We start from the raw sequence: 27,032 nt of genomic DNA, 5'->3' as shown, positions 1-27,032 counted from the left end.
CTGCAGGTAATTGTACCTGGAGACACGTTAAACAAACAACGTTTTCACCATGAGACATTTACATTTATGCATTTGGCAGACGCTTTTATTCAAAGTGACTAATAGTGCACTTATTACAGGGACAATCCCCCCGGAGCAACCTGGAGTTAAGTGTCTTGCTCAAGGACACAATGGTGGTGGCTGTGGGGATCGAACCGACAACCTTCTGCTTAACAGTTATGTGCTTTAGCCCACTACACCACCACCACCACCACACCATATGAGACCAGGTTGATTTTCTAACAACTGTAAAAGGTTTCTAAATGTGTTTAGGCTATTAGCTTTTTCATAACAAATTTTGTTTTAGAAAAGACTCAACATTAACCTAACTACAGTAATGAGAGGTCACCCATGGTCTTACATAATGGCCTTGTCATAGCAAATGCCATTGTTAAACAATGGTAGAATAATGGTAAACATTCATAGGCATTTACAATTTGAAGGGGTTGAAATTGCCATGAATTAGGACAAATTATTGACAATTTTTCCCTCCTGTTCTGTACTACTCTTGTTCTAACTGGGGTTTGCCTTTGGATATTTTATAGGTTACTTAAATCATTAGGCCTGTGTCCTGCTGAACTCACTTCATTATTGTGAATAAAATGTCTACACAAATGCATACAGTTACAGTCTCCAGTTACCTTTATCACTTTTGGAGGTGGGGAATTGTGGCTAGTAAAAATGCTGAGTGGTTAGTGACCTTGCAAACTACTAGCCACAGTGGCCGGTGAGCCAAAAAGTTAATTTCAAACCCTGTTTACATATCTTTCTTTTTCAACATTGCTACCTGATTTTATCTGGTGTTTTAACATTTACTTTTGCAGAGATAGTTTACGGGTGTCGTCCGTTAGAGGGAGGCGAGGACCGGCTTGACAATATAAATTGTCAATATAATAGTTTAATGAAAAATTTAAACAAAAGACACAAACACACACATGATGGTCAGCTGCCCGTAAACGATCTCTCTCCGTCGCACCACCATCCGCAGTCGGCCTTTATCCCTCTCAAAGGCTTAATTAGCCTGATAAGGGACCGGGTGTGTATAATCACGACCCGGCCCTGCCCTCCGCCCTGTCACACATACCTTCTTCATCTAACATCTAAATAAAAATTTTATAGCTGTAATTATTATACATATTATACTTTATACTATTATACTATATAAAACATAAATAAATGTTTCCATGACCCCTTATCAACTGAGACATGCACTTCTAGAAAAAAGCTGAAAGGTGATTAAAATCTTAAAAAATACTTGAAATACTTGAAAAAATGCTGACTTGTCACAGCACATATATTACACACTTTTCCTTGTACATTCATGTGCATTTTAACCAAACATCTGCATTTTGGTCAAAAACAGGTTCTCAGAAATGTTATTTGTCTGAGCTATAAAGTGCTTATTTTTAGTGCTTTCTCTTAAAAAAAAAATCCACTCATCACATATGCAGTGATTCTATACATGTTTAAAAGTTATGACAATTTTCACACCAGTGGGGCCCATTATCATGGTTTTGCCTAGGGCCCCACATACCCACGGGCTTGCCCTGGTAATGTTACTAATGTGTCTCCTTTCCTTTGGCCCAGGCCACTTGAGGGGAGGGAGTTTGGTCCACTCCATTGCATTACTTACAACATGCCCCTTTTCATGCCTAACCCCTAATTTACAGAGACAGTGATACTGATCCATTCTGTCTTAGATTCTGTCAGAGATACCTTCAAACAGAGCCGGTGTGTTATGGTGTTTTGTGCTGAGTCCTGGTGTAGTGGGCCGCTCTAGGCCAGAAAGTCCAAGGCCATTTTTAATCCCAGTCTGCCCCTTTTTGGAATGGTGCACTTGTTGGTATGTTTTATTTGAGTATTTAGTTGCTAATGTATGTCTGTGTCATTAAAAGTGGGCAAATAGAACATGAGGACTATCGACAGCATCTGTGGCATGCTACCAATTACTGCAACAAAATACAGTAATTTTGACTCATTCCCCAGTTTACAGTAAAAACAATTAAAACAACATGTTTTGAGTGGTGCACTTATAATGGAGGCCTATGGGGTAATTGTACTGGAGGTTTTAAAAACAAAAATGTGAATCTTGTATTTTTGTTAAAACACATCAAGTCATCACATCAAAACATATTTTCTGTGGCCACAGATGCTGTCGATAGATCTTAAATTGAATTTAACCTGGAGTAATTAGACTGTTTGTGTTACATTTGGCACATGTGAAATACAAAGATCAACTACAGCATTTAGAGGCATCAAAACCTTTTCTTAAGCCAAAAATAAAATTGGACACACATTAATTGCCTAATACAGCTGTGCTTAAGTCAATATTTGAAGTAAAACAATTATATCAGAAAAACCAGTAAAATAATCACATTTCTGCTAGGCATTCTGATAAAACCAGGTACTAGTCATTTGTTTCTACTGCAGGTCTATGCTAATGTGTTTGACCGTGTGAGGCCACGTGTGACAGAAGACGGAAGCAGCCAATGTCACCAGAGTCCAGCAGTAGGCTACTTATCATACCACAGTGCTGGATGACTGGCATTCCACTCCTAGATTTACAATCCCTCTCCATGTGGGATTCCTTATTTCTCCCTCGAAACTGTTTGTAATTGTTTAAGTGTGTTTAATACCTTGGTTGCAGAATCCACGGCTGCACCCCTCTCCAGAAGTTCCTCCACCAGCTCCACATGACCCTCTTTAGCTGCCAAATGGAGAGCTTTGAGGCCATTCTACATGGAGAGGGAGACATAAATAACACATATACAATCAGTGCATCGCTGATATTGTGCTATGATGGAGAAGAAGACAACAGCTTTCTAGAACAACACATTTTCAACATAAACAAACAGCAATATACTATGAACATGCTTTTTTGGCACTATGTTTGAAGGGATTGATAATACATATATTATTCGGATAACAAAAATCTTAAAGTTCTGTCTTCATCATTAGGTTACTCAAAAAGTATTTTTTCATTTATGGGTCAATAATGTATTTTGAGGGTGAATGTAATTGAGGTTTTGCTTGTATTGGACACACTGAAGTAATTGTAACATCAGATTACTGAATGTAACAACATATAACAGAAGTAAATGCCATCACACACAGTTTCTAACATTTAAAAAAATATACATTTCTGGGCCTTTTTCCACTTTTATTTAAACAGATAGGGGAGAGGATAAGAAACGTATAGGATAGATACAGTTTGCAAGGAGGCCACGAACACTCGTGGGGAAAGCAAAGCCCTGTTACCATAGTTACTCAATCATTCCAATGAGAAAAAGGGGAGAAATATCCGCTAGCATTTAAAAAATGAAAAATGTATCAATTTTATTAAACACGAAATGTGCAGTAATAAGCAATATAACAACAATTAAGCATAAAAATCATAAGCAGTTTTAATTATTGTTTCTTCTTATTAAGTACTTTGTTTGGCAGTAAAGACAGTGTTAATGGAGATGAGTATATTTTCATGCCCAGTACTGTGCATCTAAACATTTAACAGCAACTTTACCTTATTTACCTTAATTAAACACTTTAACAAACCAGGGGCTCATTTGGTTTGGATAGATGAAGCTGAAGTGCGTTTCTGAATTACCAATATTTTTTAGATCTACACCCGTCAACCTCCAAAGCTCTTCCTCTGGAGGGCAAACCCTCTGAAGGTATTAGGGCATAGGAAAGAACCCTTCAGAATAGAACGCCCCCTGTATTATTTGGTTGGAAGGCAATAAAAAAATCAGTTCTGTGTTTTTTGGCTTTGTCTGAACAAGTGCAAAACAATATGCAACAGTTTTTTGTCATGTTTTTCATTGTTAAATTAGCCAAATTTGTCGGATATTTCTCCCCATTTTACTCATAGTAATGAATGAGTACCTATGGTAAAGGGGAATCGATTTCCCCCACGTTAAACCACGCCCCCAGCGTTGCCAACTGTATCTATCGGGAAATGTCATGAGCCAGATTCAAACTTGCAACCCAGCACAGCCGAGTGTGTCAGAGCACATAAGCTGACCACTAGCCCAAAGCACTGACATTTCTAACATTTTAAATCCTTTCAACAGAGGGGTCTAAGTTAGACTTTGAGGTCCCACTTTACATTAGATGTCGTTAACTACCATATATTTTTTATGTTTTTTAAGACAATGTACTTATTATGTACATATGTGTTGTTGCATTGTCCTTACATTTAAAGTACCTGTACATAATTACATCTGTAGTTACAGTGTTAACCTCACGCTTAACCCTAGGCCTAACACTACCCCAACACTTACCCTAAACCCTACCCCTACTCCAAATGAACCACTACTCCTAAACCTACCCTACGTACCTTAATCTCAGTAGAAGCAAATGGGAATCTTGTTAGAATTTTGCTGAACAACATGCACACCACCTGTCACAATTTACTAATGCATTGCATGCTCTGTTCAATGGGTAAATCATGACAGCTCTTGTGTAACACAGTCAGAGACGACAGTAAAAGCAGGGAGAATTAACGAGATTGACAGACACAAACTATAATCTCATTTATTTGGATAATAAAAGGCTAGAGTAGTTTTGGCATCAAACGATAGGAAATCCAGTAAAAGGGCAGAAAGAGACAACATAATAAAAATGTGCAGATTATAATTAAATATCACTCAGGGAGATTTAAAACAGGGTGTTTCAGAGAGAACAAGAAAGAAAGTATGATGGAGAGAGAGATGTCCTTTTCCATTGTTGTTACTGGTAGGCTCATTACTGGCTAATCCTGATGACATCATAATGGACAATGTCAGTGTAGCTGGTGTAATTCATTCACTAATTATTGTGACTGTATTTGTATTATTTCCAAATATATAGTCGGAGTTTATGTTTAATATCATTTATGTCTTATTATTAGGAAACGTATTGAACTTCACGAAATTTTGTTCCTGTTATAGTTCATATGTTAAAAGAAAATAATGTTATTGTGACAAAACTTTATTTCGGGTGTTCGTATGGAGTGGGAGTGTCATCGGTGGGATACCTACGGGGTTTCTTATGGAGTTTCCTTTGTGTCTTTATTATTCAATCAAACATACTGTGTTTGAGAGTAAAATTAATTATTTTGTAATTAAAAAAAATAAAAGAGTGCAAAAAAGTCTTCTAAATGCTCAAAAATAAAGAAGTTGATAACAAAATTATTTGCAGTGCGTGTAATCTTTTGAAAACTTTTTTTTTTTTTGTGCACTTCAAAAACTTTTCATCACAAACCCACACATTTTGCTCTCTTTTCTGCTGTCTTTTTTGCGGCTGTAAATATTTTGTTTGCGAGTTGAAAAGTTTTGCTTGCGAGTTGAAAAGTTTTGCTTGCGCGTAAAGCTGTACCTCAGTGGGCGGTCTCTAACAACCAGATGAAAGGCCTTTTTCTATTGGTCACCCTCGATTGAAGTGACCGGTTGGCCACGCCCATTACAGTTTCCACCGCTGCTGCTGCCATCATCGTCGCACTGCGGTCAAGCCAGCCGTGGTTTGAAAATACACGGTCAAGCCAGCCCAGTATGGGACGTCCCGTATAAGAACTGACCATTATTTTTTCTACTTAGAAATGAGGTATTAATGGGCCTCTGAAGTCGAATAATGTGACATTTCTCCAAAATGCTGCAGTAAAATGGTTTGATATGAAGTGAGTATACTGTATGGGACGTCCCAGTATAAGAACTGACCATTAGTTTTTTCTACTTATTAGAAATGAGGTCTTTATGGGCCTCAGAAGTCAAATAATGTGACATTTCTCCAAAATGCTACAGTAAAATTGTTTGATATGAGGTGTGTATACTGTATGGGACGTCCCCCACAAGAACTGACCATTATTTTTTTCTACTTATTAGAAATGAGGTATTAATGGGCCTCTGAAGTCAAATAATGTGACATTTCTCCAAAATGCTACAGTAAACTGGTTTGATATGAGGTGAGTATACTGTATGGTATGGGACGTCCCCTACAAGAACTGACCATTAGTTTTTTCTACTTATTAGAAATTTGGCCTTTAGAGATAGATAGATAGATAGATAGATAGATAGATAGATAGATAGATAGATAGATAGATAGATAGATAGATAGATAGATAGATAGATAGATAGATAGATAGATAGATAGATAGATAGATAGATAGAAATAAAGAAAAAGATAGATAGATAGATAGATAGATAGATAGATAGATAGATAGATAGATAGATAGATAGATAGATAGATAGATAGATAGATAAAGACATAGAAAGAAAGAAAAAAGATAGATAGACAGACGGACGGATCGATCTGGGCAACTCAAGTGCTCTGAAAGCGCGTTCTTTCTGTGCTGTTACTGAAATTACCGTATTCATAGTAATAGGCGCACACACTTCTTTTTTTGGCGGCTGGCTTGACCGTGTATTTTCAAACCACGGCTGGCTTGACCGCAGTGCGACGATGATGGCAGCAGCAGCAGCGGCGGGAAACTGTAATGGGCGTGGCCAACCAATCACTTCAATCGAGGGTGACCAATAGAAAAAGGCCTTTCATCTGGTTGTTAGAGACCGCCCACTGAGGTACAGCTTTAAGCGCAAGCAAAACTTTTCAACTCGCAAGCAAAACTTTTCAACTCGCAAGCAAAATATTTACAGCGGCAAAAAAGACAGCAGAAAAGAGAGCAAAATGTGTGGGTTTGTGATGAAAAGTTTTTGAAGTGCACAAAAAAAAAAAAAAGTTTTCAAAAGATTACACGCACTGCAAATAATTTTGTTATCAACTTCTTTATTTTTGAGCATTTAGAAGACTTTTTTGCACTCTTTTATTTTTTTTAATTACAAAATAATAAATTTTACTCTCAAACAAAGTATGTTTGATTGAATAATAAAGACACAAAGGAAACTCCATAGTTTCTTGGGTGCGACATGTCATAGCCTCAGTCTACTTATGTGCGAGGTTGATGAACATGTGCGTGCACTGTAACTTTTCTCCGTGAATCTCTGGTAAGATAATGGTTATTGTCTAAATATATACTGATTGCTCAAATGATTTAAGTATACAGCATTTGATCGTGTTATTGGTGATATGTGTTCAATTGTAATTCAATTTTTACGGAATTCGTCATAGTACTAACTATTAGCGTCTTATGCTCAGTATGTTAAAGAGAGAGAAAAGCTGTTGCCCTGTTTAATTATTCATCCTGTGTGTGAGACGCACATTGTACGGCCTACATGTGGTATGGTGTTAAATATATCGTATGTTTAATTTGGATTTATGTATATTAATGGTATTATTATTGTTTAATTGTTTTTTGTAATATGCTATAACGTATAAATATTGGATATATGCATATGTTAATGTAATCTAGGATATAAAATATTGTAATGTATTATAAAATATTGAAATAAATTAATAAGAATATTAATGTGATGGTTTATAAAGAAGACAAGAAATTGAAATGTTGTTATATATTGATATATTATGGTTAATATTTTATTAACATGTTTTTTATATATTAATTCATTTTTGTTAAAGAGGTGATAGCCTCAGTCTACTTAATGTGCGAGGTTGATGAACGTGCGTGCACTGTAACTTTTCTCCGTGAATCTCTTTATGTTAAAGAGAGAGAAAAGCTGTTGCCCTGTTGATCCACTGATGATCTTTCACATTTGCAGATTAAACAGAAGCACTAGATCAGGGGTTTTCAAACTTTTTGTGTGTGGGGACCACTATTTCTAATCAAGAATTTTTGCGGACCACCTCATAATACACATAATAAAATATGTCTACGCACAGTCCTACCTGAATTAATCCGCACCTCTAAATAGGCTTACTAGCACTAAAACTATAACTGGTCATCACATCAGTACAACAGGCTTGTTAAAAGAATGTTTACTGCACACACATTTTTTTTTTTTTTTACAAAATACACATTTAATGAAAACACAGTAGGCCTACTCCAGGTTAAAAATAAAAATAAAAGTTGTCAAAAGGAAAAGCCATTGGAGTCTATTTGCTAGCCCGATATGAACGTAGGCTAATATCCCCTTTGTCCCCCTCCACATCTTTCCCTTCCTCTTTTTATCATCTGTCTGTCTAATATAGGCCTATATTAAAAACAAACAAACAAACAAACAACTAAATAAATGCTCACCAGCTCGGTCTCATGAAACTGCGTATCTATACCACAAATGTAATTTATCATGCCATTTATACGCTAAAAATAGTTTTTGCGTGCATATGATACGCACTTTATGGCGTGTAATATGCACGCACTCCAAACCCCTAATCCTACCCAAGGGGTTTACAGTGCGTAGCATATGCACGCAAAAAATATTTGTAGCGTATAAATGGTACGTGAAATTAAATTTGTGGTATAGATACGCACTTTAATGAGATCGTGTTGGCTCACCTAATGAGATGGATGATGTTGCTTTGCAGACGTTAATTTCTGGATGTCAGGCTCCAGTGATGACAGCCTCAATCTGAGATCTGGTTCAATATTAAGTCTGTTCCGATATTTTGACTTAAACATGACCAGGGATGAAAATCCTGATTCACAGAGGTAAGTTGTTGGAAAAGGCACAAGCCACTTCAGGGCTTTGTCGGACAGCTCGGGGTATTCTGTGGCAACTTTCAGCCAAAAAGCAGGCAGGCATTTCTCAGAAAAGTCAATTTTTAAAGCACTGTCACAGGACAGTTCGGCCAGGCTGTCTTGCTCTCTGGATGTGAGGTTTGTCAGGATGTAGTCATCCAGTGTGGCAAAAGGATTTCTTATCCAATTCGCTGTTGTGTCGGGGGTTGGGAAATAAATCCGTAGCTGAGTTTTCAGCAGGTGCAGGTGCTGTCTGATATCATCTTGCACAGCACTTAAAAGGTGCGTGTCTGAGCTGTCTAAAAAATCAGAAAGATTTGGAAATGAGTCATAGTTTGCCTCCTCCACGCGCCTGGCCCACATCCCCATCTTCTTAATTGCGGCTTCAACTTTGTCTTGCGTATGAAAAAGAGTAACCGACTTCCCCTGTAGGCTCCTATTTAGTCCATTCAAGTGCTCAAAAATGTCAGACAGATATGCCAACTTGGCAAGCCAGTCTGCATCATTGAATCGACCAGAAAGGTCGACCTTGGAGTCAAGTAGAAACAGTCTCACCTCATCTCGCAACTCGTAAAGCCGTGCAAGCACCTTCCCTCTTGACAGCCACCGGACCTCGGTATGGAGCAGCAATTGTCGGTGCTCACTGCCCATCTCGTCGCATAAAACTGAAAACAGTCTTGAATTCAGTGGGCGGGCCTTGATAAAATTGACAGTTTTTACTGCTTCATCCAGAACAGTTTTGAGATCAGGTGGCATTCTTTTGGCTGCGAGAGCCTCTCTGTAGATGCAGCAGTGGATAGATTTCGCTTGCGGAGCAACTGCTTGCACACATTTAACAAGGCCGGTGTGTTGGCCTACCATGGCTGCTGCCCCGTCTGTGCTTATTCCCACGCATCTTGACCAATCAATCCCATGTTCTGTGATGAAACCGTTCAACATGTCAAAAAGTGCCTCTGCGGTTGTGCGTGTCTGCAAAGGTTTACAAAAGAGAAATTCCTCCTCTATTTCTCCGTTGTATTCATACCTTACGTAGGCGAGCAGGTTGGCGAGGTTTGCTATGTCAGTGGATTCGTCCAGCTGAAGAGCAAAATATCGACTGGCTTTGATCCGCGATATTAGCTGGTCGTTCACATTGCTGGCCATCTCCTCGATTCTGCGCTGCACAGTGTTGTCTGATAATGGAATCAAGTCCATTTGCTTTCGTGCTTTGTCACCCAGCATGATACCCACAGTCTCTTTAATTGCTGGTAGCACCACCTCCTCCCCAAGTGTATGTGGCATCCCTTTTTTTACTATGATTCGGGACACCCGGTACGAGACTTCCACTGCTTTAGCAATAGCACCACCTGCAGATGTCGATTCTATAACTTTTTTGCTTGTGCGGTATTCCTGGAGCTTGCTTTTGAAGAACTCGACTGGCTTGGACTTAAATTCCCCATGCTTGGTTTCCAGATGCCGGCGAAGATTTGATGGTTTCATGCTCTCGTTAGCCAGTGCCTCGTAGCAACAAACGCAAACGGGCAACGGCTCGTCTTCGGGCCCGGTGTAGCTGAAACCTAATGCTAAGTAGCTTTCGTTGTATTTTCTCTTCACCCACCTTTTCTTAGATTTTTTATTTGGAATCTGGCTCGTAGATGCCTCCGACTCACTGTGAATCTCTTTATTGGTTGCCTTTTTTCTCTTCAGAGAACCTGTTTCTATCCACCGATCCATATTGTGGTTCTAACGGCACTGAACTTGAACGTCACGGCCGAGCGCCACTAGCTCATTTTAGTATAAGCACAATAACTTGACAATTTAATTAAAATTTTATATCAATATAGGCCTACATTTTCTTTTTAGTTTTTATTTATTTATGGGAATTTCCTGGTAAAATGAAGGTAAAAAAATATTCTTTTATATTTTATTTTGCCTTTCCACGGACCACCTGCAGTAAGGACCACAGTTTGGGAATCACTGCACTAGATCTCATCAAGTGGTTGTGTGGTCTTTGTGTGAGAAGGTGTCCGATCCAGACATGCTACATCAGCATACAACTCCTATATATCAGAGCAGGGGCAAATTCAGCCCATTACATAATAATGTGTAATGGGCTCATAATAACGCAACTGACAAAGCATGGCATTTTTCATTGATGTTACTTTAGTCCTTGGCAATTTATATAGAATAAAAATGCATTTTTACTAAATGAACGTAACAAAATATTTGTATATATATATTGTTTCTTTCTCTGCTAGCCTTTCAGAAAAATAAAAAAAAAACATCTCCTTATGTCTTCTGTGAAAGTGAGAAAGTCAGAATAACATGAGGAGGAGTGAATGATGAATTTAGATTTTTGAATGAACTATCGCTTTAAGAAGTATTATCACTTTCTTGTTGTCAAATTTACTGTAACTCGTCCATAGTTCATGTGATAAACTACACCTGTAATTAAGATCAAAGCTTTCCTTCAATGTTTTGGTAATATCAATACATTTTAATGGGGGAGTTTGTAAGGAATGTTTAACCTTAGCAATGGTGTGGATTTGACTAGGCAAGTTACAGAAGGTCAGTATTGTGAACAGCTGCCAGAAACACACATGAGCTAAAGACTTTGATATACTGGAAATAATTCCCTGGCAGGAAGCTAAATTGATGATGTCATAACAGCGATACAAAATTTTTCAAATGAATCAGTAGTAGATAAATCTCTCTATGACATCAAAAAACAGCTTATTCTCCCCAGGCTGGATAAAACTTGGTGAATGCAAACAATAAAGCATTCGCTTTTCTAGTAATCAGGATTATTTTGACACATTTTGACACATTTGTTCTATGTGTTAGGTTGGTCGAGAACACTTCCGCTGTTGTCTTTGCATTTACAAAATTATCCATTTTTGGTACTGTATTTGGTACTTGATGTCTAATTTAAAATCACATGAAACAAAACCAATTCAAAACAACTCTCCTAAAGTGGCTAATGCATTCATTACTGACAGTATTTAATTTTATCAGTTTTAAGTGTATCTGACAGTTAGTTATACTGTTCAGAACTTTATTCTAATACTTGGACTTCTAAATGGGCTGGGAGTAACTTTGTTTTGTTATGTTCATCACTATATTGTCTTAGTTTAATATAGTGATGAACTATATTTTAAATTAGTTTCAAATTTAAAATTACCTGGTTGGAGGTGGCAATGTCTTGTCCGCCCTTAAGGAACTCCAGAACCTTTTCAATATTACCTGACCTGGCTGCTCTAAGGAAGCTGGTATTACTGTCCGACTGCAAAGATAAGACAACAGTGAACACATTAGAAAACATCAGTACATAGCCAGAAAACAAGAATGACAAGGAAGTATTCAATCTTAACCCCTATTGCATTCAGAATCTGCATGCACGTTTTGCATTTTTGGTGGTCAAAATTGATGAAATCCTTTTCAACTAAACAACAACAATACAACTGTACAACTCAAGAATACAATATTAATACTATTTAACTTTCCCGGGTCAAAAATGGCCCAAATGCAATAGGAGCGTTAAAGCAGCGCAATCATACAACCATATTATGCACCAATCAATTAAATTCAGAATTCCCAATAGCACCCCCCAGACATTACAGTAAAAAATCAGCTGTAATGTCTGTAACATGTCAAAAACATGAATAACCAACACTCCTAGGCACTTAATAAACCATTTGATGAAATAGGAATGGAGATAGGAATATATATTTTATAAAATGTACCCCCCAACCCAAAACCCAAATCTAAACCTAACTATCAGTGGAGTAAAAATGTAATGTTTGAGGGAAAAAAAATACAACATCCAAATTGCGCATGTAACTGATTATGCGAACAAGATTACTTCTTGGTTTGAAAATGGGATTTGAACCTCGGTCTCCCATAGATGGAGTTATATATGTGCCACAATTCTGCACACAAAATTTTATATTTTGAGCACGTAATATGGTATTTTGAGAGCACAAAAATGTTCTGTGTGTGAAAAATTATACTGTGAGTGTGAAAGATTTTATTTTGATCACACAAAAAGTTTCTGCACTCGCAAGAGGATATTTTGAGAGCACAAAAGGTATTTTGTGTTCGCGTAAAATCAGTTTTGTGAAGCAGTTTATCTTCTTGCAAAGATTAATTCACTTTGAGGAAACAAAAATCCATTTTGCACTTGAATAAAGTTTATTTGAATGTGAATTTGCACAGAATTCTGAAATGTATGTAACCACTGTTTTTTGCATGTGCAAGATCTCACTCGCTCTCTTTTACCTACACTGCATGCGCTCATAGCTTTGACTGCTTGTTTGCTCAACAAGTTTACAGCATTATAATGTGCCAGAATTTCAGCCAATTAGAGACGAGGTGGTACATTTTGATTGGCTGGCTAGAACACAGATCATACTGTTAATAAAAACAAGAGGAAGAGGAGAAGGGGATAGTTTGTTTTCAGGAAAGGAATGTATAACACTATGACCACACAAAAGCAGTTATTTTATAAATGTAACTGTTTTTATTTAACTTTTATTAAATTTATTTTTTAGACTGTGCACTGCCAATAGACTTACTAGCCAGCTAACTATCTGTTTGAAACCATTGTTTGAGACTGCAAAAATTAAAAAAAAAAAAAATCTAAAGAATTCCTTAGCATTGCAGATCCCAGGATACAATATTTTGAAAAACTTACATTACAGTAAGTTAAGCCTTACAGTATTCCTGGTATGTCTATAATCCACAGGTTAAATATCTTTTGTAATTGTCACTGCATACAGTATATAAAGTGTATACTCAACATGGAGCATTGTGCCTGTTGGCTCTCCTGCAATATTAATACTGAGATGTTCATGGTTGCTGTAACTACCTCAACTGTCCAATAGCAGAGCGCTTGTAAGCAGCTTTTAATAGCCAATCCTGATGTAGCAGGCGGGACTTGTCGGAATATGGTTGGAAAAGCAAATGAGCAGTCTAAAGTTCCGAGCACATGCAGAGTACAAAACTGAGTTCAAGCATGTACAAAATAGCTTTTTGTGCGCTCAAAATATTATCTTGTGCACGCAAAACATTTTTGCTTGCTCAAAATATAATTTTGTACATATTTTTGGCACATATATAACTCCATACCCATACTACAGACGCAATGCACTTTCAGTTAATCACACTGGAGATGATGCAAAAATGTCAGATAGGAGATCGGCATAACATGGCCGATCATAGGGTACTGGAACTCTCGGAACCAACATGCTGACTTCCCGTGAGATTATTATGTTACAGCTTAATGTACACAGAGTTATAATGCAGTAAAGTAAAAGTGTTTTGATGTCATAAGACAGCATTGTATGAATAACAGGGCAAAAAGTTAGTGATTATGTACTGATTATCGTCGAAAATGTGAGTGGTGCTTGCTCTGCAAAACTGACCACCATGATGCTAGAATGTTCAGGAGGCCTGGGAGTAGGCCTCAGGACCACAGCCATGGTCGTAGAAGGCTCAGGAGGTGGAGCCGAGGGAGGCCTCCTGAACCTGTCCCTGTCCTGTGGCCAGCTCCCAGGCCTCCTAAACCTGTCCCTGTCCTGTGGCCAGCTCCCAGGCTCCCCGTGGACTACCTGCTTGCCCTATGTGCCCCCTTGGACTGCCTTGTTTACCCAGTTCGTGTACCCTTGATGTTTTCGTGTTTTTGGTTTCTGTTTTCCCATCGTGGATATTTCCTTTGTTCCTGTTTTGTCTGTTTTCACTTTGTTTAATAAAAACCTGCGTGTAGATCCTCACTCCTCGTCTGCCTCCTCCTACAATCGTAACACCTATTTGACAAAATCCATCTTTCTTTTTATATGCTAGCCAATACTCCTGATGGATTGCTATTGGAGCAGACTTGTCCAGACTTTCCCCCCAAAAAAATGCTCCTCCAAGGCAGGCACATCTTGCCGTTTCGCTTCTATTCCACAATGCTCCCGTAATGCCGAGTTTATACTACATGATTTTAGGCCCGATTTTCAATTGCCGTCAAAAGCCCGAATTCATAGGAAAATTGGAGCTCGCTCCCGTGAGTGATGAACGCAATGTATGAATTATCAAAGATGCAATCTGAGAGAAGTAACGCCGCATCGCCGATGTCAGCGAGATATCTAGAATGTTAAATATGTGAAACGTGTTTTGACTGAATACAAACGCAGCGTTGACCTTCAGCCAATGAGAGAGCAAGAAACAGAGCAGTCCTGATGTACCTGCAGCAGTACATCAACTAGCATGGCTGCGGTATCAAGAAAGTCTCATTGGACCGAAGAAATGGAGGAAAAATTTGTGGAACATTGGCAAGAGCGCCAGTGCCTATTTGATGTTTCATCTGAACTGTAGCACAACCGGGTGGTGAAAGAGAAAAGTTGGAGAGAAATTGCCAATTCTCTTGGACAGTCAGGTAAGCAAATAGGTTGATTTTTCAGTAGGAGGTACTTCTTCATATTGTAACATATTCCCAAATGCATAAAATATGATCATGCATTTGTTTTCGGATCTCGTGTCACTTTTCGCATGTACTCCAGTCAGATTCGTCGGGGATTCGTCAATAGTGAAATGTTTTGTAATGTGTTCACCCCTGTCGCAGATTCCTCGTGTAATTTGAAAACCTTACGACTTCAATGACAAGACAGACAGCAGTGTAATATAAACGGTACCACAATCCGAAGTCTTTGAAAGTCGTGTAGTGTGTAGGAGGCATAACGTGAGTCACGTTCACTGATGGCGGTGATTGGGATCACAGTCCAGCGGGAATGGACATTATCTGCTAAGGTACTAATGCAGAGGCAATGAAGCAGGGAATCTCCCTTAGCGAGGATCTCCTCGGATCTCCTCTCTAATGTCGAAAGCATCTTACTTGTGGGTCCAAATAGTCCAAATAAATATATTTAGGCCAACAAATTACAATCCACAAATGCATACAACAAATTCACATTCTAAAAACATTATCCACAAATACACAAGTGTGTTAAAGGTATATACGGGGTTCAATATAAGTTAAGCTCAATCGACAGCATTTGTGGCATACTATTGATTACCACAAAAATGCATTTTGACTCGATTGACCTTAACTTGTATTGAACCCGGAACATTGCTTTAGCTTGTATTTTTCAGTGCACACAAACATTTTCAAATCTGTAAAAACATTAAGATATATGTTTTGATTGTTGAATATGCCTTTGCAAATCGTCATATTTCAATAAGCTAGTATTGTGTATTTCTAGACCTGACAGGTTTTGATTCACAAATACATTTTCTTTTATTATTTATTTAGCCAGTCTCAGATTTATGTTCTTTTTAATCAGAGGTCACTTTTTCAAAACAGCCAATCATAATACAGCTTTATTCCACTCAACGACTCAAGTCTCAACACTTTCTATATCTCTTCTTGCAATGTGTCTTCTAAAAAGGATTTTTTTTAAATGTATTATACCAATAATAACTAACAGTGATTTCTGCACTAATTAGTTGTCTGGTCTCACGTTGTCAGAAGGATAGAAAGCTCAGATAGATGTAACGCACACAGACACACACCACACGCACATGCATATATACAGTATAACTATATCAAACTCAACACTACATGGCAAGGCACAGTCTCAATAAAAATGCTTCTACTCCACCTTTTGGTCTCCATGAGAGTAGTGCTACTACATCTGACTGTATTGCACACATAGAAATAAAGACTTGATTGCATGTCAACACACTGACACCTGGTGGTTAAACCCCACACTATCCAACCGTCCTCCTCTATGTGAGTCTTACAAGTCAGTTTATAGAGTTCCTCTATAAAAGTATCCTAATTCACAATAATCTTATAATTAATTATAACAATAAAATTAACAATTATAATAGATTCATTGTTAATAGGAAAATTAACAATAGATAATGTGTAGCTACAGTTTAACCATGGCAGGAAATTTATTTTAAGACCATAGTAACCACTGGTATGCAACCATGCATGCATGGCTCCTCATTATTATGGTTAGACCAATGTAACCAAGGTTTCTATTAAACATGCTATGAAAGCTATGAAAAATAGTACCTGCCTTTAGTTATATTTAAAATACAGTGCACTTCCACGCCCAAATACAATACATTATTTACAAGTATAAATCTACATAATTTCCACCAAATTATCATTACACCAGCACAGCCATGGTAACATTTTGTTACAGATTCTTAAGGGCTCTGCTGTGATTGTATATAATTACTATGGTAACACGTTTAATCTTTTAGGTTTAGGTTTGTAGACACACCTTGAACGATTAACTGCTGTGATTGTATATAATTACTTTGGTAACACGTTTAATCTTTTAGGTTTAGGTTTGTAGACACACCTTGAACGATTAACTGCTGTGATTGTATATAATTACTATGGTAACACGTTTAATCTTTTAGGTTTAGGTTTGTAGACACACCTTGAACGATTAACTGTTTATGCTTATAAGATACAAAGCTCAAAAAGAATATATGGGCCTAAGACAAGTGCTGCACCTATGTCATTTATTAATGTGCAAAAGCACTAACAAGTAGCTAAATGCAGAAGAAAATCTATAGAGCATTGATCCTTTATGAAAACTGATCCTCTAAAGACCAGAGAAAGAGCTATGTAACGGTCGCAAAGACACCTAATTTTCCAGAGAAAATTAGGACAAGAATGGATGAGTTACTCCAACCTACTTATTGATCTTAACCTTTTTGCTTGAGGTTAGTCACAATCATAACCAACCAGATAACAGTAAGCTATCAAGAATATTATATTCCTATAAAGTTGTATAAAATCAATCAAAATGGTTTGATTAGGACTGGCCATCTTGAAAGATATTTCACATTTTCAGTGGAATAAACTGCATTTTACAGCATTTAAATGCTGATTTTACTTTTAACTCCAAATTATCTAGTTTCTTTGGACTGTACATTTAATATAAACAAAAGAGAACTGAAGGCTGATGCTACCATTCAAAGTCGGATGTGGGCTATTACTTGATATCACTGATCTTTAATCTCCCGTTAGCTTAGACCTCTCTGAGCAACCCAATGGATGAATAATGCTGCAATGCTAGCATTTTTGCTACAGGTGTTCGATTATCAAAAGAGAGTATACTTTACAATGTTTTGCACATTTCTCTCTAAACACTTTAACGTTTTAATATCATGTAATGTAGGAACTATAACTCATTGATTGATATTATTTAATAAAAGTGAATGTTTATTGCTAACTTTGTACACCTCCCAGGGTGCCGACATGTTTGTGTGACTAACTTTGATGCTAGGGTGCTCTGAAAGGTGTTTAGCACATTTCAACAGTATGTAGTTGCTAGGGTGTTTTGGGTGGTTGTTAGTGTGTTTAGGATGGGTGCAGCATTGTTGCTTACTGGTCAAAAAAGAAAAAGGACCCACCGCCAAGTCTCAACAAGCCACACGATTTGAGGTATATTTCAAGTCCGTAGCACAAACGTTAAGGGATGAGTTCTGTGCTGAGGTTTTATAATTACGGTGAGGAGTGAGGAGTTTGTTCTGTTCCCTTGGTAAATGGTCTGCACTTATATAGTGCTTTTTTTAACCTTAAAGTTTACCAAAGCGCTTAACACTGTGTCCCATTCACCCATTCACCAATGACGGCAGAGTTGCCATGCAAGGTGCTAGCCTGCCATTGGGAGCAACTTGAGGTTCAGTGTCTTGCCCAAGGACACTTCGGCATGTGGAGTCATGTGGGCTGGGAATCGAACTGCCAACCCTGTGATTAGCAGCCGACCCGCTCAACCACCTGAGCCACAGCAGCCCCCAAACTCTTACCTCCTGCAATGTTTCCCTTTGCAAGCACCACTATTAATTAATTGCCCTGGTGGATTATGAGAGAAAGTATTATGATAACATCAATTTGATCATTAATCATTAAGCAGCAGATAAAGATCAGGCTGTAAAAAGAGCTGTAACACCTCACAGCCAGCAAGAAACGTTTTTGACATTCAGTCCATTTGAGCTTGAACAGGTCTTGTAGTGTCTATTGACAAGCAGAGGACAGAATCAATACAGTGCTAAACATGAGCAGTTTGTATGGAGGTGCCAGGTATCAACTATCAGTGTGGAGAGGGCTATGCTCCCAGGAGACAACAACTTATCATAATCTCCTCACTTACTGAACATCATTACCAAGGATGCTGATGTTTCGTCCATCATAGCTCTGTAGTGCTCAGGCTGGTAAATTGTGCTGAGTCATGAGCCTCTGCTAAAAATCATGAGATTTTGCAGCTAAACAGGCATTTAGCAGATGCTGTTTCTTGACTTAAAAGTAACAGTACATTTATGAAAGGGACAGTCTCCCTGGTGCAAGCTAGCGTTAAGTGGCTTGCTCAAAGGTATAGTGATGTATTATCCCTCATAAGACTTAAACCTACAACCTTTTGGCAAACAACCCAGAACATCACGTGTGCTGGTGAATATGTGCAAGGTTACACACACCAAACAACCTAAGTACGCGATCTGCTTGCTGCCATCTTTGCTCGTGGGCATTGAGTTCTGACCTGTTTTTAGGGGATTATATTGCGTGCCAGTGTTAATGCAGGCAGTGTTTACTGTATACTCTAATAGTTGAGTGTGCACTTTTCAACATACGTCTTCTGTAATACATTCTTGGCTGCTTCCAGTGTTTTTCATTAAGCCATTAGTCAACACATCGATCTATCATAATAGCTCACTGACAATCTACCCTCCCTCTTGTTTCTCAGATCTCTCCTTTTAATGCACTAGCTTTAATGTCAACATGAAGTCAAAACTGACCCTGTATACATTATTAATAATACATATTTCTGGTCTTATTGGTTACTTAAAAGAAAATAATGTTTTTCATCTTTATAACTTGCTCCATCAACAACTTTTTAGCTGACGTCAGCTAGGCTGGAAAACAATGTTAAAGGGATAGTTCACAATCTTGATACCACAGGTGTGGTATGATTTTCTTTCTTCACCAGAACACATTTGAAGAACAATAGAAACATATCATAGGTCAGTAGGTCCTTAAAATTCAAGTGAATGGAGATTTCTCTATTGAAGCTCCAAAAATTCAGATTTTCATTTATACAATTCTGCGAGATTCTGGCTTTGAAACCTTTGAAAAATAAAACCTATTTTACAAGTTTCTTCATGTTTCATCACTACAGGGACATATTAAAGATTGCATTAGTCATACTTGTCAAGCTAAATTACTAAAATATTCAGATGTCCATCCAGTTAAATGGGCAGCATCAGGGTGGACAATAACAGGGTGGACATTCAGTGGATATATGAGCCTGGTCTGTGATTGATATCTAGGAAACATATTTGTAAATTAATATTTATTATTTATTTCTGTTAACATAAATGTGTTTATAGGAATTTGTAAATTATATTAATTTCCCATATATCTTCCCATAATAGCGTGGACATGTTATGCTTGACCACATATGACTAACACCACAAAATAAAGAAAAACATAAATGAAACAACAGCGTTATAAACTTCAAATAACTCAAAGTAATTTTACAGACTTTTGAAAGGTCATGGTATCATGGGGGGAATAGAAATCCAATGATTTAGCATTCAAAGTTGTTTGACGTGCAGTTTTTTTGTGACAAGTAAAAATTTTACTTTTAAGCCCACAGAAGTGTGTAACATGTTTTGTTAATTAATTGTACCTGATACTGATTCAACGTGAAGGTGAATCTCTCTCTCCACTCACTGGCATGAATAGATTCCAAAAAGAATCTATTCCAAGGCGTTAGGAATCGAGAATCGAGCTAGAGTCGATTCCTTTTGGGGAAATCGCTTGAAATCGGTTTATACTGTGTTATACTACACATTTCAGAAGCCTAACAGCACTAAAACAATTTACAAAATAGTTATAAAATGGTTGCATCTTAACGATCATCAACCTGACTCTGAGTCTTTTGTAGACCGTCAGCATCTGTAAATCTGCTCTGTTTGTTCATCTGTATTCACGATCACACAAGCCCTTCAAAATATCTGCTTTCCAGACCCGCATTGTTTGCTGGTATATTTACTTTGGCTTTGTGACAATGTTACCGATGTTACAACACAAATCTGCAACAAAGAGTTGGCAGATTTGATTTAGCTTCCCAGATCTCATCAATAAATCGGTATGTTAAAGTTTAAATTAAATGCTGACTCTGTGATTTTTGGAGCTTCAAAAGAGAAATCACCATCCACTTGCATTTTAAGGACCTAATGAGCTGAGACATGTTTCTATTTTTCTACAAATGTGTTCTGGTGAAGAAAGAAAGTTTTACACACCTGGGATATCATGAATGTGAGTAAATAATAAGATCATTTTCATTTTTGGGTAAACTATCCCTTTAACTAATTGCAAAATAGCTATGTGGGCATTGTTTTAGTCATAGGTTGTATTGCAGCCTTTCTCTTCTTGCCAGTAGTTAATGTAGAACTTTAATGCAGGTTAACATTAGTATAATAAAAGATCCTGCAATAATAGCAAACAACAATTGATTTGAGAAAGAAGCATTCCCATGGGGATATACTGTATCATTATATTTATTGTTTGCCACTCATAAACTTTGATCTTTTTTCCAAGGAAAATTAGAAGAACAGCTAAAAAATCCACTCCCATTCAGGCTTAGGATCTTCCAAAAATGCACAGAGCGCTTCATATCTGGCAAGCTACCACATAGCTAAAAGAAACATTCCCCACATAATTGGAGAAAATCTGTGCGTACATGTCGCCAAAGACATGGTAAACTGTATGATCAGGGAGAAAGCTGCAAAGATGCTGAACAGAATCCCTCTCAAATAGACTCAAGTTCTACTAACATCCCCAGCCAACTAATAAGCAGAGTAAAAAACAATGATCTAATCTTCTGGTGTATGTCTGTTATTTATTTAAGAAAATAGTCCATTAAGGCCAGGGAGACACAAAGGGGTAGTGGCTATTATCCGAAAAGTTGCACCATCAGATCCTGGGTACACAGCAGTATACACCGATAGGCCCTAGCAACAAAATACATGCCAGATGAACTTGTGTCTGTACTAATGATGTCATGAATATCGTGAATTTGATTAAATCACGTCCGTTAAATTCACTGATTTTTGGCACTAGGCTTTATTAAATGGGCACAATATATTTTTACTGCACACAGAAGTGCACTGGTTATCATGTGGAAAGATCCGATCCAGATTTTTTAAGCTCAGATGTAAAGTCCAAGAATTTTTTATTTTTTTTTAATAACCTGTTTCACTACATCTTCTAACTTACACGACGAGATCTGTGTACCTGGCAGACATATTTTCTACTCTGAATGAACTTATTTTAAGTCTTCAGGGTCCCAGTACCAGTGTTTTCAACACCCAGGACAGAGTTCAAGCACTCATTTTCTGGTCCAACCGGATAAGGAATAAATCCTTATCCAAAAAAAAAAGTGTTTTCCTCTGCTTTGTGAATTTGTCCAGTCACAGGAAACTTTGCTGAGTGATCGCATCAAAGGACTAATAATTGAACATCTCAACAACCTCAGCCAAAATCTGCAGACTTACTTTCCCCCTACTGTAGGATTCTCAGACCTTTTGATGTCACTCATTCAATCTCATATATTTAATTTCAAGAGCAAGAACAATTGCTGGAGATATCATCTGATGGGAGACACAGTATACTTATAAAAACAAAACAAAAAACATCAGTAATGGTGGAGTATCCAGGGATATAAAAGCAAGCACTGCAGGTATTGATGCCATTTGCAACCAAATACTTATGCGAGACAGGCTTTTCTGCACTGACATTTTTGAAAACCAAAAATTTACAAAGGCTTGATGCCGGGAATGATTTCACAAAATTTTGGATGATCTGTGTACAAACATGCAGGCCCATCAATCTCACTACCAGAAGGTAAGCAGCAATAATTATCATTATTTATTTTTAACTGAAGTGTATTTAATGTTTTCTGATACGCAGTAAAAATGTACAATTGGTTATTGTAGTTAAAAATGTGATGTTAAGCCAAGATTGAGTGATGGGGGTGATTGACAGATGTCAAAGGTTTGGGAACTGCTGTATTATGGGCTAATATAAATTCATGAATATTTTAGGTATACAAGGAACAGCCAGCCAGTTGATTAGTCTAGTGGTAACACTTTTTAATTTTAATTGAATCTTTACATCAGTTGATGTACATCATCCACAGGGATGCGTTTGTTTGTATTTTGCATTGCGATTTCACTGGAAAGGATCACAAGCTGTAGAAAAGTAAAGTGTGCATGATAGAACATTGCAACAGTCATGTAACAGCACTTATTACATTTGCATCAAGCACTCATCATAATATTAAAAACAGCACATTCCAGTGCTGGATCACCACTCATTAAAACACACAAATGAAATAGAAACTACAGGTTGGCCAATATATCGGTTTTGCCGATTAATCAGCACCGATAACGATTTCTGAAACTATCGTTATCGGCAAAAATCAACACCGATACTTTTCCCCATTGTGTCCAGTGCTGGAGCGGCTGGGAAGGGCGCACTGTCAATATACAGAATGAGAAGCAAAATAAAAACTATCACCGATGCCTCGTGGTGGTTGTTTTGACACGTGAGACGGCACGTTGAATGCAGCGGAACACTGCACGGAGCTGAACAATGCAGATTTAAAACACCAACAACTAAAAGGTATGTATACAGTACATGTTGTCATGTAATTAATTACTTGAATAGATGCTGCATTAGTAGAGAACAGCAGTATGTTTGCAGACCAGACTGAGAGGATGCTAACATTAAGGCTAACCTCATGCAGTTAGAACAATGTGACAAAAAACATGCAAGTCGGTAGGACAAATGTTTAAATAAAATTCCTTAACATCTATTTGCATTAGTTTATTTCCAGTCACGTTTATGCTTAAGACAGCGAAGTTGTATATTTAAAGGTAGTGAGAGATTTGAGAAAAGTATCTTCATTCAGTCAAAAGAAAAATTCAGAACTGCATCTGATTTTAATTAATTTTTATCCTCACAGTAATACGTATTATTTTGTCATTTTGATTAGATAATCATCAAGTGATCGGTGTGTGTGAGTGACGAGTTTCTTTGAGAATTTAAACGAGCGTAACAGCGCAAAATACAAACAAAAATATCACTGAATCTTATAGAAGCGTTAAAAAAAGCAAAAGACATTGCAATTAACTAGTTTTTCCCTAATTTCACATTAAAGACCCCTCACCAGAAGTGAAGTGATCAGCCACTTGAAGACGTGCAATAGCTCTGTGAATCACAAAAGGCTGTGTTTAATAAGTAAATATATAGTATGTGCAGCGCCAGTGCGTTATTGAATGGTGCTGCTCTGTTTACACGCACACCCACGGCTATTTTTTGCCTTCAAGCGTTGGGCAATATTTGAGCGCTACTCACGAAGAACATCTCAGATGTAGATGCTCAATAGTTCGGTTCACTTATAATATGCATTTAGAACGACACTGGAGGTGCACTTGACCTGAATTTGAATAAGAAGCTAATTAAACTATTGTGAACTTGCCTACAAACAGACAAATACAGGACTTCCTGGAGAGTTTGGATGGAATGTCAAAATAAAAGCATGAGGGTTTAAAAAGTGCACAACTTAAATATATTACTGATGTATTTACAATTAAAAGTCAATAATAATAATATTAATAACTATTTATTATTATTGGAATCATTAGTATTTGTTTACAAATTATAATGATATTTAAATTGAATGTGTGAATGAAAACTAAAAAAAATTATTGAACAAAAAAGAGATCTGAATCCTTATAAAGTCAAGATGTAAGTTGAAAAATATTTTGAAAAAAAAAAAGAAAGAAAATTCTAAAATAAAACACTGATTTCTTTTCTACTAAAGACTTAAAGACTAGAAATACTGTTAATTTTGCTGCTACATTATTCAGTATACAAGTTAATAAAAGTGTTTATTAATAAGCTGTACATTTATATTGAAATAATGTGTAGTTAGAGGTTTGTGTTGCTTACCATATTAAAGCGTACTCCCAATTAGTTCCACACAATCATTTCAAGATATTCTAAACTGATTAGATTTCCGGCTTAAGAACTGGAAATGTTTCCTCTGTGTTAGCAATCTTATAAAATGTGGTGGGGACAAAATTGGCCAAGGCAAAAAGTAGTGGGGAAATGTCCCAACCATTCCACAGATAAATTATATTGATTCAGATATTAAGAACTTAACCGTCAGCCTCCACGTATGGGTCAAAAAGCCTCGCCAAACTGAATAAAATAGTAGTCAGGACATTGGCTGAATCACTCCTCTGGCTTTCAAATTTCACTAGAAACATAGAGAAACAGACTCTGTTTTCATCAGTGGGACCACACCCAAACACACACTGACAAAAGAAGGGATTGAGATAAAAGGCTAGAGATGACGGCAGGAATGACATGAGAGAAACAGAGAGCGAGAAGGCAAATGCAGATACACTATTAAGGACCACACCCTTACAAAATGAATGTACAACTTTGTTATTTCAGCTATTTCAGTAGGCTATACTTGATTTCAAGATGTGCTTTTTGTCCTGAAAGTAACGTACCATGGAAATACTTTTTATATATCTATTTATATATTGTTGTTGTTTTGATGTTGTTGATTTTGACAAGATATCATGGTAATACCAAGTTGTTTTTGGACATGCACTACAGTATGTAAATACCATGAACCTAACAATAGTGGAGCTTCAGTGGGTATTGTGGGTGACCAACGTGGCAGAAAAGACTATATGTGGAATATTTGGTGATTTTATCAAGGAATATTATTTAAAAATTACTTTTGCTAAACAAATACATTCATCATGAACAAATTTGAATACATTTACATTGATTTACTCTTTGATACATGCTTTATCCAATTTCTGGAGCTTGCTCCTTGCACCCAGACGTTCGCACTTGCACCCACATCCATAAAAAGCAATGGTAAGCATTCAGTATCATTGTATATACTATATGTTATGTTATGTTATGTTATGTTATGTTATGTTATGTTATGTTATGTTATGCAGTGTTCTGCACTAGCTCCAGATACTCATCAAATCTATCTTTTAAAAAAATAAGTATTGTTGTTAAATACAAAGAAAATAACATCATTGCATTTTATGTATTAATCTCTTCATTTAAAATTCCTCACCCAATATGTTCATCTGAATCCAGAAAAAGGTAATCAAAAACAGTGAAGTTTTAAAGCAACTTCCAAAATGGCCACCGAACAGTGGTAGCACATGTTCCCAAATAACTCAAGAAACATTTGTTTGGCTCCAAAAAAAAGTTAAAATGAAACTGCAACAACAATTTTTATACTTAAAAATAAAACAGAAAGTAGGCTTATATGGTACGTGGGCTTAATAGGGTAACTTTCCCCTATTTCTGTAAAGGGAGAAGCTAAGATACACCATGACTTTGATACAGATTTGTCATGCACACTAAAGGTCTGGGTATTTTTCTGCATTCTGGATTGGATGTAGTATGCTCCCATTTGACCAAGTTACCTTTCAAAGTACTGTATACTCTTTTGATTGTGAGTGAACAAGGATGCGGTTGGCGCATGCACACTACGATAACTTTGTGATACTCTTTAGTATAGTCAATGGCAGGCACATGCGCAAATGATGCGCACATGCGAGGACTGTCTAGAAAAACTGGGGAGCGATCCAGATTTGGTCAAATGAAGTATACTTTGGCCTCAAGAGCATACTGCAGTACATGATGATGATGCTTTTAACATACACCTAAGGCACCACTGACTCAAGTCTGAATCATAATACATTAACTTAGAAGTTCACGTTTCCTCAATCAAGGAAAGAAACTGATTTACGTTAATCCAATAGCAGTAAGGCAGGGGACTCTGATTCCAGAAGCTTCTTTATTTCTCCCCGGTACTCTGGTGGAAAGGCCACATGCAATTTAAATGAATATGACTAAGAGGGAGATATGAAACTGTATGCACACTAATTCATTTTGAAGTCTGGTTGCTATTTCCCAGTCTGGATCTCACTTGGATCTCTCTGGCTCAGCTGGACTGCGTTATTTTGCTGTTCTGAATGCACATTGGAAAAAATAAATAAATACAAAGTTAAATTACAATATTTGGCCACGAAAGTGACTTGACTGCAGAAAAAACCTGCAATGACAGCCTATATCTCAACCCCAGACAGAACATTTACACAGGCCAGTCGGTTCACTGACCATCTGATGGATTTTGCACACAAAAAATGGAGAGTACTTCTGGCAAGATTAAATCTAATAGGCGACTAACTTTCAGGAGAGAGCGTGCATTGATTTCACTAGTCTGCATAGAAAATGACAAGATACCAGGCTGCTACTATGTGCTTTTCTAGAACTAATCACTGAATTTACCAAAGTTTGCCTGGTTAATGGCATCAAAAACATGAA

At 37.2% G+C, this 27,032-nt stretch overlaps 1 protein-coding gene across 1 annotated transcript in view; it reads right to left on the bottom strand.

Moving 5' to 3' along the window:
• Positions 1-27,032, bottom strand: part of LOC127651398 (ankyrin-2-like) — a 100,758-nt gene that overhangs the window by 62,510 nt on the left and 11,216 nt on the right. Inside the window, 2 exon segments of the mRNA XM_052137193.1 lie at positions 2,676-2,774; positions 11,769-11,870. Of these exon segments, the coding sequence (XP_051993153.1) occupies positions 2,676-2,774; positions 11,769-11,870 (201 nt within the window).

Source organism: Xyrauchen texanus, chromosome 11, assembly GCF_025860055.1.
Source record: "Xyrauchen texanus isolate HMW12.3.18 chromosome 11, RBS_HiC_50CHRs, whole genome shotgun sequence".
Classification (NCBI taxonomy): Eukaryota; Metazoa; Chordata; class Actinopteri; order Cypriniformes; family Catostomidae; genus Xyrauchen; species Xyrauchen texanus.
This window is presented reverse-complemented; position numbering and strand designations above follow the sequence as displayed.